The sequence below is a fragment of the Pteropus medius genome, unplaced genomic scaffold (assembly GCF_902729225.1).
Source record: "Pteropus medius unplaced genomic scaffold, Ma_sr-lr_union100, whole genome shotgun sequence".
In the NCBI taxonomy this organism is placed as follows: domain Eukaryota; kingdom Metazoa; phylum Chordata; class Mammalia; order Chiroptera; family Pteropodidae; genus Pteropus; species Pteropus medius.
This window is the reverse complement of record NW_024348202.1, coordinates 1-15,200: the sequence shown is the minus strand read 5'-3', so window position 1 is coordinate 15,200 and position 15,200 is coordinate 1. Positions and strand designations below refer to the sequence as shown.

The 15,200-nt window shown below is 50.4% G+C and overlaps 1 gene segment (V, D, J or C); it reads right to left on the bottom strand.

The window, feature by feature from the left end:
• Positions 1–6,469: 6,469 nt before the first annotated feature.
• LOC120615947 (immunoglobulin heavy variable 3-74-like) lies at positions 6,470–7,034 on the bottom strand. The segment is given in 2 exon segments: positions 6,470–6,837; positions 6,939–7,034. Coding segments are annotated over 2 exon segments (399 nt in total).
• Between the last annotated feature and the right edge of the window lie 8,166 nt (positions 7,035–15,200).

The following is a 15,200-nucleotide window of genomic DNA, read 5'->3' as shown; positions in this document are numbered from 1 at the left end:
AAATCCACATGAGTAAGTGAAGACCTGGAGGGTATTGCATTGTACGCAAGACAGAAATGGCATTGGATAGAGTCCTGGGGGGCTGATTCTACCCCTGTGGCCACATGTCCTGTCTGAAGGGAGACTCATATGGGGACAGCATGTACCTGTGGGGGGCAGAGAGCCTGAGATCAGCACACAGGTCCCTGCACTGTGCTGTGTCTCTCTGTGTGGAAAAGAGAACCAGCCTCAGGCACACAAAGCCCTCAGGGGGTCTCTCTGTCAAGATATCAGAAAAAACACATTGAAAGCTGCTGCAGGAAAGGTCCCCAGGCACTGCTGATATGCCGTCTGCAGACAGGTTACTTCATCATTTCTCATCTGTGTGAGAATGTGGAAAATTAGTGCCACAAAGAAGCAGTAATTCTGCTGGGAGGAAGCTGAGAGATTTGAGAGGAAATTGCTGCTCCCAACAGGAAGCCCCTTCCCCAGCTCCCTCTGCACCTGCTGCTGGGCTGGTCTGTGTGTGCTGTGCTGTGTGTACCCGGAGCTCCCCCTGGTGTCCTGAGCTCCCCCTGGTGTCCTGAGCTCCCCTCCTGTCTCCCTCATGGAGGTTTGTGACTGGGCTCACACTGAAGTCCCCTCACTGTGTCTGTCGCACAGTAATACACGGCCGTGTCCTCAGGCTTCAGGCTGCTCATTTGCAGATACAGCGTGTTCTTGGCGTTGTCTCTGGAGATGGTGAATCGGCCCTTCACGGAGGCAGCGTAGTATGTGCTGCTGCCATCACTATTAATGGATGAGACCCACTCCAGCCCCTTCCCCGGAGACTGGCGGACCCAGCTCATGCCGTAGTCACTGAAAGTGAATCCAGAGGCTGCACAGGAGAGTCGCAGAGAACCCCCGGGCCGCACCACGTCTCCCCCAGACTCCACCAGCTGCACCTCACACTGGACACCTGCGAACAGAGACATGTCAGGGTCAGGAAAATGTCACAAGTCCGTGTTCCTCACTCACACCCACTCACGTTACGCAGCGTCCCCTGTTCCCCATCAGTCACCTCGTAAAACAGCGATGAGGAAAACCCAGCGGATCCCAGCCGATCCCATGGTGCGTCGTGCGTGTTCAGACCTGATCCTGGAATGGGGACTCCTGGGAATCGCGGGGCTGTGCTCCTGTCCCAGAGCTGCAGGCTCGGGGCTGGGCTGGCTTTTATCGGCAGAGGGACCCTATTTGCATGAGCTCTGACTGTATAAGGAGCTCTGGGTTTGGGGACCCACAGAGAGGGTAGAACCCAGATCAGGTGTGCGTGTGTTTGGGCCCGTGATGGCAATGAGAACATTTTGTAAAATATTCCTTTTATTGTGACATGTGTTACTTAAACACTTAGCAGCATCATCTTATTGCATTTTTCTCATGCACATAAGTCATGTGACATATCATTTACCTGCATCACAGGTGAACAAGGCCAAACAGGACCACAAAGAGCTTGATGGTGTCGAGAGCTTACACGTGTATGAGTGAACTCGTTTGTCTGGCCCTGTACGCTCCCCACTGCACCCTACTGCTCCCCTGGGCCACCTCCAGGACAGAGTGGACGTGCGCAGTGAGGTGCAGTTCCCCTTCCTGCATGAGCGCGTGTGGGATTTGCTGCCTTCTAGTGCTAACGGAGAGCACGTGCGAGTACCAGGCTCACAGGTGTATTGCAGGCGTCTGTCCCATCTGAGAGTCACTCTCTGTGCCTCTAACTTTCTTTGTCCACTGGTAACGGCACTTGTACGGTAGCCGTCTTGCTGTGGTAGAGCTCTGTCAGCCACAGCCACGCCAGTATGGTGTGTACAGTTGGAAGCGCACGCACATACATGATGTCCATGTTACATCCTCAGCATCATAATTGGAAATGCAGCGTGTGGTGTGACGCGGGCTCGCACGGGTCAGTGCTGAGTCTCCTTCCTATGAGTGCATCTGTGCCATGTGAGTCTGCGCACCTGCTGAGGGGTGTTGGAGTGTCCCTCGTGTCTGGGCTCTACGAGGAAAGCCAATGCTCAGCCTGTAGAAAGAGAGACCTGAGAAAATGTTATTCTTCTTATGACATGCAGCCACAGTGACAAGCAAGCTGCACTAAGTGCTAAGCAGTAAATTCTCTTCAACATGTTAGCTATGTGACATCAAGATGCTGCACCCCGAGGGCTGGATACACAGGTGCCCCAGAAAAATATGAGATCATAATCTGTCTGCCCTTGTGATAGGAGTCCAGAGGGCACAGCCCTAGAAAGATCAAAAGTTCGACTAGAAACAGTTAATCATTCAAAAATCCAGTGTCTTAAATGTCTGGGAGCACTTCCCCCAGTGAGAGCACGGAAGGCTGTGTGTGAACCAGGAAGCGAGACCTCAAGATGCTGAGTCTGTGGTTGTCTTTACCATGGATTCTCTGCCCCAGGACTGTGTGAAGTTAATTCCAGTTGTCTCTCTCAGCCGCTTCATCTCTGTTACTTTTTTATAGCAGCTCACATGGACTATAATTCGGTAAAGAGAAATGGGGTGCTGCTGTAAGAGATACGTGAAAATGAAACACTGCTTTGGAAACGGGCTGGGCAAAGATGCTGGAACGGTGCTGAGATGCGTGTTAGAAGAAGCCTCCATGCTGTGGACGGGTCTTTAGAGGAGGATCTGGGGGGAGCTCAGAGAGGAAGAGGGAGCCAGGGAGCAGCCTCAGTCTTCGTGGAGGAAACCTCAGCCGTCCTGAGCAGACGCAGAAATGTGGGTGACGACGGCCATCATGACGGGTGCTCGGATGGAGCCGGAAATGTCTTAGTGGAACCTGGAGGGAGGCGGTCCTTGTTATGGACGGTGGGGAACTTGTGTGACGTGTTTCTCCTGCTGTTCTGTGGAAGGTAGAATGAGGAGAAGGGAAGTGGACACTCAGCTGAGGCTCTTTCAACGCCTAGGGAGGCAGGTCAGGCTCCGCCCCCTGACGACTCGTGGTGAAGGACAGCAGAGATGAGGCTAAACTGTTTGCAGCCGTACGATTGATCCTTTACATCCGCCACTATAACAACCACAACCACATTTTCTGACAAAAAAACAGCACAGTGCAATGGTCCTAAGGAAGTTTTCACCTCCACATAGAGGGCGCCCCATGGGTCAGGCCCAGCTGCTGCTCCGCGAATCTTATCACCTGGCTAGTGCTGGGAACACACACCTGAGAGCCTCTCCAGCCTGGAATTGGAACAGCAGGGACACTGGGGAGGCCCACTACTGGGTGATGTGGACGTCCCTGGAGGGAAACTTTGCAGGGACGACGTGCTGGACCCTCCTCCCACGGCAGAGCGACTCGGGAACGTCACCATCAGCTCTCCCTCTGCCTGCTCTCGGGGTCGGACTTGCACTGGGGTCTGACACGTCTGCAGCCGCCCTGAGCTCTCAGCATTTTCTCTACAAGGGTGGAGGTTTCATAACAAAATACGAGTGAATGTTCCAACGAAAGTCATCTGTCGCCGAAGCTGCTTCTCATAAGGCTTTGACCACACCCCTTCTGTAAATGTCTTTGATAAAATGAACCTGCTTCTTCTGAAAACATAGAATGCTACATGAAACGGTCAGTTCCTTGTGAAAACATGGCTTGCCTCCTCTCTCCATTTTTTTCAGTCCCCACTAATCCAGTTGTTGCTCTCAGGTATTCTCCATGTTTGTTAAAATCTGTAACCCATGTATTCTAAGTCAAAATTTATCATAAATAACCTGATCTGGGCTGACCCAAACACACTCGAATGGCATGGATTTCCATGGTGGACAGCGGCTTCAGGTTTTGCAGACACTTCCACTATGGCCGTCCCTATGAATTTCCCAAAAACTTTGTCCTGCCCAGTCTGTTTCCACAATTGATGGCACCTGGATCATACAGCACATCCGAGGGTCCCATCTGCAGGTCCCCCCTAATGCCCACCTGAAGGCCATGACTCAGGAATAGTTGGAGCTGCACCGAGTGCGTTCTCTATAGCATCTTTTACCAGACAACTTGTCCACTTGGCTATGGATAGTCGTTTGTCTTCCCAATGTGTCCACACTGAGGACGACAGGGCTGTGCAGTGCAGTGCAGTGAGGAGGGGGAAAGTCCCATATGCCTCTTCTAATGTGCCTGAAGGTACCATCCTGAGCTCCAGGTAAAGTTCCTGACTTGCAACATTCCTTCTATACAAGCCTTTTACATGAGCTGATTGCTTGAATTGAGCTCAGACGGTTACAAAGCAGCTGGAATTGTTATGGTTGCAAGTGGTAACATTGGTAGAAGGGTGGGAGTTGCTAAGGGCTACCGATGGTTACAAATTGTTACAGGAAGCGGGAGCTGCTGGGGGACAAACAGTTCCATTTGCCCAGCAAAGAGCAAGTAGGGCAAAGTGCAAGTGAGCTCTGCAGTGAGCTCGTGCACCTGCGAGCATATTTACCTCAGCAGAACACAGAGCTGTTGGCCTTTTGTTGAAAATTCCTCTACTTTTCCTCTTCAAGATGACAGGTGTGGCTACAGGAGGAAGCATAGAAAGAGATCGGGGGAAATAGAGTTTATCACACTCACGGGTCCTAGAGACGGATGGTTATGATGCCACCAGGGTCTCATGGAAGACACCAGAGTGTTCAGGAAGCAGCAGACAAGGGGTCAGAGGGGACCTTAGGACCTGGGATTTACTGGGTTTTTCTTGGGGAAGGAAGAGCAGGGTGGGCAATCAGCTTAGGGCTGATTATTTTATTGGCCTTGAAGCTGGAGGGGCTTCTCCAGTTGCCTGGCACCCGGGCCAGGAATACTGAAGGCAGAGGATATTGCATCCTGGGGTGTGTGGGCAGACAGAGGTGGTGTCCCCTGGTGGGCTTCTTTACATGTGAAAGGCATGTGCCAAGCCAGGCCCTGTGCTGACTCCAAGGATTGGGTTCCCGTGAGCAGAAGTCTGTCCACATCCAGAAAGGGTTATAAAGATGTTAAAACATCGTAATGTCGAGAAGCTAATAAAATACATAAACACGCAATTCAGAGGATGACCTTATGCTTTCTCTACAGCAGCACCTTGTCATAGTCTGTCCCCATTTCATACGGGAAAAGAGTTGTGTCCTTCGTCCTCCACTGTGAACCATGGGGACAGACCTGGGACACACAGTCGTCCCTCAGGAGCTCCTCGATTGACCTTGACCACATCATGTGTGAGAACCCGCTTCCTCCCTAACTCTGGGTTCATCTCCCTAAATGTGTTTCAGCTGAGGCTGAAGCTTTGATGTGGGGACAGGGGGCTGTACCCTCAGTGCTGAATGGGGATTCCTATAGACTACTGGTCTAGGGTGTGAATATTTCTTCCCTCTACACGATTCTGTTCTGTTAGATAAAGAGGATCCATCTGTCCTTATCAAAGACACAATGTGGGTGCACTAGAGAGGCTCACTTCTCTATGTAAACCTAAACAGGTGAATGGCCAACAGGGTAGAGCGATCAACCCTTGTTTGGTTGGATTGTGGTGCTGGGCCACCCCATGAGGCCTGGACAGAGAAACGCTCTTCTGGGTAAAGAGGAGGCCACGTCTGTGGGAAGCTCACAGTGCTCCTTTCTCTACAGACCAGGAACCAGAGAGAAGTCCAAACACACGGGGTCCCTCACCTGAACCCTCACCACTCTGGTCATACCGCCTGAAGCTACCTTCCTAATGGGAGCATTCCCAGATGTGGGGAATATTTACTGCAAACCCTGTGATGGGGTCTGAAGACACAACAGCAGAGCGACTGTGCAATGCCAGGGCCTAGTACAGAATCATAGGAAGGGACCCATGTCAAAAATTAAGAATGAAGTGACAGCGAGGGCTCAGCGGGCACTTCTGAGTAATGCACGATTCCGATTTCTGTGTCTCCTCACTCAATGGCTGGACAATGACTCCGGCATCTCCATCCTGATTCTGAACAATAAACTGTCTTTTCACTCTGTTTATAAACTGAGCTCATGCCACCAGAGATCCTGCTTCAGGACTGTGGAATGATGGGTGCCCTGTGTTCCTACCCCCATGGGGAATCCTTTCTGAGTGATGGGCCCATGTGGGGACAGCATGTACCTGTGGGCGGCAGAGAACCTGAGCTCAGCACACAGGAGCCTGGACTGTGCTGTGTCTCTCTGTGTGGAAACAGGTCCCAAACTCAGGGACACAAAACCCTCAGGTGATGTCTCTGTCAAGAAATCAGAAAGGACACATTGAAAGCTGCTGTTGGAAGAGTCCCCAGGCACTGCTGATCCGCCATCTACAGACATGTTACTTCTTCATTTCTTGTGTGTGTGAGAATGTGGAAAATTAGAGCCACATAGAAGAAGCAGTAATTCTCCTGGGAGGCAGCTGAGAAATTTGAGAGGAAATTGCTGCTCCCAACAGGAAGCCCCTTCCCCAGCTCCCTGTGCACCTGTTGCTGGTCTGGTCTGTGTGTGCTGTGCTATGTGTAACCTGTGCACCCCCTAGTGACCTGATCTCCCCTCCAGTCTAACTCAGGGAGGTTTGTGACTGGGCTCACACTGAAGTCCCCTCACTGTGTCTTTCGCACAGTAATACACGGCCGTGTCCTCAGCCTTCAGGCTGCTCATTTGGAGATACAGCGTGTTCTTGGCGTTGTCTCTGGAGATGGTGAATCGGCCCTTCACAGAACTGCCATAATTTGTGGTACTACTATCTGCATTAATTTCTCCAACCCACTCCAGCCCCTTCCCTGGAGCCTGGCGGACCCAGCTCATCCAGTAGCTACTGAAGGCGAATCCAGAGGCTGCACAGGAGAGTCGCAGAGACCCCCCAGGCCGCACCACGTCTCCCCCAGACTCCACCAGCTGCACCTCACACTGGACACCTGTGAACACAGACACGTCGGGGTCAGGAAAATGTCACACGTCCGTGTTCCTCACTCACACCCACTCACGTACGCAGTGTCCCTTGTTCCCCATCTGTCACCTTGTAAAACAGCGACGAGGAAAACCCAGCTGAGCCCAAACGCCATGGTGCGGTGTGCGTGTTCAGACCTGATCCCGGAACGGGGACTCCTGGGAATCACGGGGCTGGGCTCCTGTCCCAGAGCTGCAGGCTCGGGGCTGGGCTGGCTTTTATCAGCAGAGGGGCCCTATTTGCATGAGCTCCGACTGTATAAAGAGCTCTGGTTTTGGGGACCCATAGAGAGGGCAGAGACCAAGAGCAGTCGTGGGTGTATTTGGGCACGTGGTGGCAATGAGCTAATTTGGCAAAATATGACTGTTACTGTGACATGTATAACTCAAACACTTAGCACTATCATCTTATTTCATTTTACTCATGCACGTAAGTCATATGATGAGATATTATTTACCTGCATCACTGGTGAACAAGGCCAAACAGGACCACAAAGAGCTTGGTGGTGTCGAGAGCTTACATGTGTATGAGTGAACTCGTTTGTCTGGCCCTGTACGCTCCCCACTGCACCCCACTGCTCCCCTGGGCCACCTCCAAACAGAGGGGACGCGCCCAGTGAGGTGCAGTTCTCCTTCCTGCATGAGCGCGTGTGGGATCTGCCGCCTTCTAGTGTTAATGGAGAGCACGTGTGAGAACCAGGGTCACAGGTGTATTGCAGGCGTCTGTCCCATCTGCATTGTCACTCTCTGTGCCTCTAACTTTCTTTGTCCACTGGTAACGGCACTTGCACGGTAGTCGTCTTGCTGTGGTAGAGCTCTGTCAGCCACAGCCACGCCTGGATGGTGTGTACAGTTGGAATCGCACGCACATACATGATGTCCATGTTACATCCTCAGTATCATAATTGGAAATTCAGCGTGTGGTGTGATGCGGCCTCGCACGGATCAGTGCTGAGTCTCCTTCCGATGAGTGCGTCCGCGCCTTGTGAATTCGTGCACCTGCTGAGGGTTGTTGGAGTGTCTCAGCTCCCTGGGCTCTACAAAGAAAGCCAATGCTCAGCATGTAGATGCAGAGACCTGAGAAAATGTTCTTATCCTACGACACACAGCCACAGTGACGAGCAAGCTCCACTAAGTGCAAATCTATCGATTTTCTTCACCTATCAGGTATGTGACGTCACACAAAGCGTACCCCAAGGCCTGGATACTCAGGTGCCCCAGAAGAATAAGGAACCAAACATCCTGTCTATGTGATAGGTCTTTGAAGAGCACAGCCCTAGAAAGAACAAAAGTTTAACTAGAAACAGTTAATCGTTTCAATCCACCACTGTCCTGAAGAGCAGAGCGCCAATCTCCCATGATGCAGAACGGGGGCCCTTATCCTCTTGCAGGTTTCTCTGTAACCTGAGAGAATCCGCAGCAGATCCCAGTTTCCTGAGGTGACACTGTGGTGTGGCGAACTCATGTCTCTTGCCTGCATGTGCCCGTGCTGCCCCCACTGTCCTCACTACCGAACAAACATGAGAATACGCAGCGGAGGGCACGGAAACTGGAAGGCGTGGACACTGGTGGAATATGATGGCTCGAGGGGCGGCAGAGGCTGCAGAAGAACTACCTGCCATGGAGTGGGACAGCTACAGGTGCAGAGCTGACACTGGTTCTGGTGGACAGACAGGAACACCTGGAAGGACACAGCCCAGACCCGGGCACATCCCTGCCTAAAAACAATGCTCAGGCAAAGGTCAGAGAATCACCGTCTCCCACCCCCACCACCTCAACCCCTGCCATCACGTCCACATGAGGTGGGAGTCAGCTGGGAACCAGGGGCAGAGAGATTTTCTGCGGGATAACGGACGGTGCCGCCCCCATGCCAACGAGGGGACACAAACATGGAACCGCTGGGACGTTGAGTCCTCTAGAGCTGAAGCACGAACCAACCTCACTAGTGGTGTCCATGGCCTGGAACACCCCAGATCCAAGGGACGCGCACGGGGACGAGCCAGCTGGAGGTAGAGGGAGATCATCCCCCTGCAGTTAAGTCATTCGTTGTGACCGTGCGATAACGACATACGAGACAACATCAGACAATAGTACACCAGCAGCTACTGCCTTTTCGAGCAGATCTGGATGCTTGGAGATTAGGGGGAATAACCAAGACCCAGACCAGACCCCTAACAAACATATTTCAGAGTGACTCAGGCATTGCCTTGTCGAACACTGATTTTAAAATAACTCTGACCGCCATGTTAGGAGGTTACAGAAAAGCTACACATACCACAGGATCGTGAAGACGCCTGCAGTAGAGCGAAGGCGACTGAAAGAAAGCCTGGCATGGAAATGGAGAAAATGACGACGGAGAAGCAGAACCGAAGAAAGTTGTCCGCAGGCTCGGATGTAGACATAGCTTTCACGAGACACAGTCGACGTGAATATGTTAGTAGGGTTTTCACAGCCTGCTTTTCAAGGTGAAAAGAATGATGGAGAACAGAGAACATCGAGCCCTGTGGGACGATAAAAAATAATGTCGTTTGGGAATAATTACTATCCCCAAAATATTTCATGTACGAGTCTTTCACCTGCTACACATTTTATTATTTGGGGGTAATTGTTAGTGGGACAGTTTTGATCCTTTCTTTTTCAGATATGTCATCATTAGTGAGTAGGAACAACTTGTTGTATGTTGATTTTCCATCCTCGGACTTGTTGAATTTGTTTAGTTCTAACAGTTTTGTGTATAGTCTTTATCGATTTCTACATCTAAGATGATGTCATTGTGAATAGATAATTTTACTCTCTTTCAGATTTTATTTCTTTTTATTGCCTAATCTCTCAAGGTAGGCCTTCCCATACCATGATGAGTACACATGGTGAGTGAGCATCTTTGCCTTGCTCCTGACATTACAGGAAAACTTGCTCCTGACATTACAGGAAAACCTTTTTCAAAGCCTTCTTTGCATCGATTGTTAAGATTATGGAAGTTTTCTCCTTCATTTTGTTAATGTGGTGTATCACATAATTGATTTCTCTCTGTTGAACGATCATATGTGATCCTGTTAATTTGCTGTTGAATTCAGCATGCTGATATTTCTAGAGGACATGTTTATCTATGTTCACATGGAATATTGGTCATTAATGTTCTTACTTTATTTGTATTTTGGTCGTTAGTGTCCTTACTTTATCTGGGTCATGCTAATACCAGCCTCCTTACATGAATTTGGGAGTATTTCTTCCTCTTCAGCTTTGCGAAAGAGATGCAGGGTTGTCCCCGTGGGCGGTTGAGAACTTTGAGAGGAAATTGCTGCTCCCGACAGGACCTCCCTTCCCACCTCCCTCTGCCCCTGCTGCTGGGCTGGTCTGTATGTTCTGTGCTTTGTGTGACCTGAGCGCCCCCTGGAGACCTGATCAGCCCCTGCAGCTCCCCTGTCTGCCTCCCTCAGGGAAGTTTGTGTCTGGGCTCACACTGAGGTCTCCTCACTGTGTCTCTCGCACAGTAATACACGGCCGTGTCATCGCTGGTCAAAGAGTTCAGTTTCAAGAAAACCTGGCTCTTGGAGGTGTCCCTGGTGATGCTGAGTCGGGACTTAAGAGCTGGGTTTAGCTTGTGCCTCCACCACTCCATATAGCACCGACCCACTCCAGCCCCTTTCCTGGAGCCTGGCGGGTCCAGTGCACATCAATGCTGGTTAAAGTGAACCCAGAATCGGTGCAGGTGAGCGAGAGGGTCTGCGAGGGCTTCACCAGTCCTGGGCCCGTCTCCTGCAGCTGCACCTGGGACAGGACACCTGGGGACAAGGAGCATCAGTCCTGTCAGTCACATGCTGTCACAACCATCCCACAGACCCCTGTCTGACATCTGAGACACTCACCTTGGGGGGCTGTCACCAAGTACACGAGAAGACCCCACAGTCTCATCTTCACCTCGACCACAGAGCTGCTTCCCCAGTGACCTGAGCCCTGTGTGAGGAGAGAGCTGTGAGCGTCCACAGCCCAGACAGTTTTTACCCTGGTGCGGTAGGAGAAATTTGCATATGGGCAGCCTGCTCCTCATAAGTGGGGAGGGACTGGGTCAAGCTCCCTGGCGTCTCTGGGGTCCAGCTGGGTCTCTTCCCTTTAATACATACGGTGTCTGAGTGTGGGATGGCAGAGCAACCGATCTCTAAGGTACATTGAAACAGGTCTAAGGAAACCCTGCTTTTCATAGTATACGAATAAACACTGGACTATTGAGTAGGTCACCGTTTTTAAACTTATAAGTGTTTCTCATGATTATGAAAGTGATTAGCATGATGGTCAGACATATTTTTACTTCAAACAGATTGAATATATTCACAGTTCCCAACTATTTATAAACATAATTCAAGTAAATCATACTTTTTAACCTTTGTTATAAATTACATCCAAAATAATAGACAGTCTTCTCCAATTCCCTCCTTCATTGAAGCACATGTGAGTTGTCTTTGTCTAAGTAGCTGCCTCTCTCCATAATCAGGCTGGAAGACCCCTGATGCTGGACCCTTCATATTCTGCTTTTTCTTATTTTTTTTTTGTTAAATAATAAAGTCTTTACATATTCTATGTAATCTTTTTTTTTTGACATATTTTAATTATACTATTTATTTGGAGATTTAACTAAATTTTGAAATAACATTTCAAGTACCAAGCATTTTTATTTGCCTACTTTTTCCTTAAGGTCTAAGCTGTTTGTGTCACATCTAAGAAATCCTTGGCTGATCCAAGGTCACACACATTCCGGTCTATCGATCTGTGTCATTCCCTCGACCAGTGCCATGCAACCTTTATTATTGCAGGAGGGAATCAGGGCAAAACCGAGTTTATCACACTCAGAATCCTGGAGACTGGAGACCTGGATGCCACCAGGGGCTGCATGGAAGACACCAGGGTGTCAGGAGCCATGTACAGGAGGGAGAGGGGACCTTAGAACCAAGTTTTCTTGGGGTTTCCCGGGTAAAGGATGAGCAGGACTGGTGAAGAGCTTATGCCTGACTCACGTGAATCATTTCTGTGGGCTCAGAGCTGGACGTGGTTCTCCATCTGCCTGGCAGCTGGGCCTGGGATGAGAAGGCAGAGGAGTATCGTGTCCCGGGATGTGTGGGCAGACATAGGCGGGTGCCCTGTGGGGATAGTGTGCATGTGAATGACGTGTGCCAGGCTCGGACCTGTGCTGTATGCTGTATCTAAGAACTGGTTCCATCATGAGGGGAAGAGTCTCCCCATCCAGAAATATTTGTCAAGTTGTTAAACATCATATTGTACAGAAGGTGATAAAATACGTAAACACACTCAATGCAGGGAGCCTTTGCATTCACACCAAGTGCAGCACCTTGCCCTATTCTGCCCCCATTTCATACGGAAAAAATCACCGCATCCTTCATCCTCCACTGTGAATGCTGGGGACAGGCCTGGGACACACAGTCGTACCCTCAGGAGCTCCTCGTTAGACCCTGAGCACATCATGAGCGAGCACACGCTTCCTCCCTAACTCTGGGTTCATCTCCCCACTGTGTTTCAGCTCAGGCGGAAGCTTTCATATTGGGTGTGCGTGTGGGGGGCTGTATCACTGAGTGATGGATGGGGCTTCTATAGACGAGTGGATCCGGGGTGTGAATTCCTCTTCCATTTACACGATTTATTTCTATGTGATAAAGGAGAGAAACACATACTTACCCGGGACACAATGTGAGTGCACTAGAGAGGCTGGCTTCTCTAAGTAGATCTAAACAGCTCAGATGGCCTATAGGGTAGAGTGATCAATCTTTGTTCAGTTGGATTAGTGGTGCTGAGCCACCCCATGAGGCCTGGGAAGAGAAATGCTCTTCAGAGTAAAGAGAAGGCCATGTCTTTGGGAAGCTCAAAGTGCTCCTTCCTCTATCCAACCAGGAACCAGGGAGAAGTCCAAACACGCGGGGTCCCTCACCTGAACCCTCACCACTCTGGTCACACCCCCCGCAGCTACCCTCTTATGGGCAGCGTTCCAGGATGTGGGAGCATTTACAGCAAAGATCGTGATGGGGTCTGAAGGCACAACAGCAGACCGACTGTGCAATGCCGGGGCCCAGTGAGAATCATTGGAGGGGACCCACGTCAAAAATTAAGAATGAAGTGACAGCGAGGGCTCAGCGTGCACTTCTGTGCAATGCCCTATTCCTGTTTCTGTGTCTCCCATCAGTCGAATGGCTGCACAGTGACTCTGGCATCTCTTACCTGATCCTGAACTAGAAAGTGTCTTTTCATTCTGGTTACACAGAGGTCTCATGCCACCAGAGGTCCTGTTTCAGGACTGTGGAAGTGACAGGTGCTCCGTGGTCACTCTGAGCCACGCAGGCTGCGTAGTGCAGGCCCACTAACAAGACTCCTTTCCTTCCATCACAGACTTTGGGAGGAAAGACTCACCTTTAAGGTTAATGAATAGGATATGAAGGACAGTGATATCACTTTTCAGAATTTCCCATCCTTTCTAAATGCAAGTGTGAGCCTAGGTGCTTAATTCCATACAGATTTATTTTTTGTAGGACTTCTCTTTGTGTAATATTAACCTAAGTGATATCTTTAGATGATGCGAGTGAACATAAAGTGAGAAAACAATATTCTGAAATGTTTGTACTGACAGTAACACTCAAAATCTATTCTCTTCTAGCTACTGAAATACACTTAACTCATTTTTCCCCTGTATTCAAATGTTTTTTTAAACACCGTTCTGCTTGTGAGTCCTGACTCAGTCCTGCTTCATGTTTTTGATATAACTTTTGCTCACAATTTCTGAGTGTACTTGGTGAGAAAGGCATTTAGTCACTGGTGACCTGTCATGTGCAGTAGACAATGTTACTTCCTTGTTGCTGTTTGCAGTGAGTTTAGAAGAAATTAGAGACACAAGAAAGCAAGAGCTGCCCTTGAGAACAGCTCAGAACGTGGAGAAAAATCCTGCCTTCAACAGAATGCCCCTTCCCACCGCCCTCTGCGTCTGCAGCTGGGGTTGATCTCTGTGCTTTGTGGGTTTATAGCACCCCCGGTGTCCTGAGCATCCCTTGTTTCCTGAGTGCCACCTGGTGTCCGGATCCCCTGGGAACTTAGCGCCCCCTCTCCTCTCCCTCAGGGAAGTTTGTGACAGGGCTCACACTGAAGTCCCCTCATTGTGTCTCACACAGCAATACAGGGCCGTGTCTTCAGCCTTCAGGCTGCTCATTTGCAGATACAGCGTGTTCTTGGCGTTGTCTCTGGAGATGGTGAATCTGCCCTTCACAGAACTGCCATAATTTGTGGTACTACTATCTGCATTAATTTCTCCAACCCACTCTGGCCCCTTCCCTGGAGCCTGGCGGAACCAGATCATCCAGTAGCTACTGAAGGTGAATCCAGAGGCCACACAGGAGAGTCTCAGAGACCACCCGGGCCGCACCACGTCTCCCCCAGACTCCACCAGCTGCACCTCACACTGGACACCTGCGAACAAAGACACGTTGGGGTCAGGAAACTGTCACACGTCCCTGTTTTTCACTGATTTCTACTCACGTACTCAGTGTCCCTTGTTCCCCATCAGTCACCTCGTAAAACAGCGACGAGGAAAACCCAGCTGAGGCCAAACGCCATGGTGCGGTGTGCGTGTTCAGACCTGATCCCGGAATGGGGACTCATGGGAATTGCGGGGCTGGGCTCCTGTCCCAGAGCTGCAGGCTCGGGGCTGGGCTGGCTTTTATCAGCAGAGGGGCCTTATTTGCATGTGCTCTGACTGTATAAGGAGTTCTGGGGTTGGGGACCCATAGAGAGGGCAGAGACCAAGAGCAGACGTGGCTGTGTTCAGACATGTGGTGGCAATGAGAACATTTGGTGAAATATGACTTTTGCTGTGACATGTGTTACTTAAACACTTAGCACCATTGTCTCATTTCATTTTACTCATGCACGTAAGTCATGTGATGTGATATCATTTACCCGCATCACAGGTGAACAAGGCCAAACAGGACCACAGAGAGCTTGCTGGTGTCGAGAGCTCCCTTGTGTAAAAGTGAAATTATGTGTCTGGGCCTGCATGCTCCCCACTGCACCCCACTGCTCCCCTGGGCCACCTCCAGGACAGAGTGGACGTGCCCAGTGAGGTGCAAGTCTCTGTCCTGCATAAGCACATGTGGGATTTGCTGCCTTCTAGTGCTAACGGAGAGCACGTGTGAGAACCAGGGTCACAGGTGTATTGCAGGCACCTGCCCCATCTGAGTGTCACTCTCTGTGCCTCTAACTTTCTCACTGATAACTGCACTTGTACGGTAGTCGTCTTGCTGTGGTAGAGTTCTGTCAGCCACAGCCACGCCAGGATGGTGTG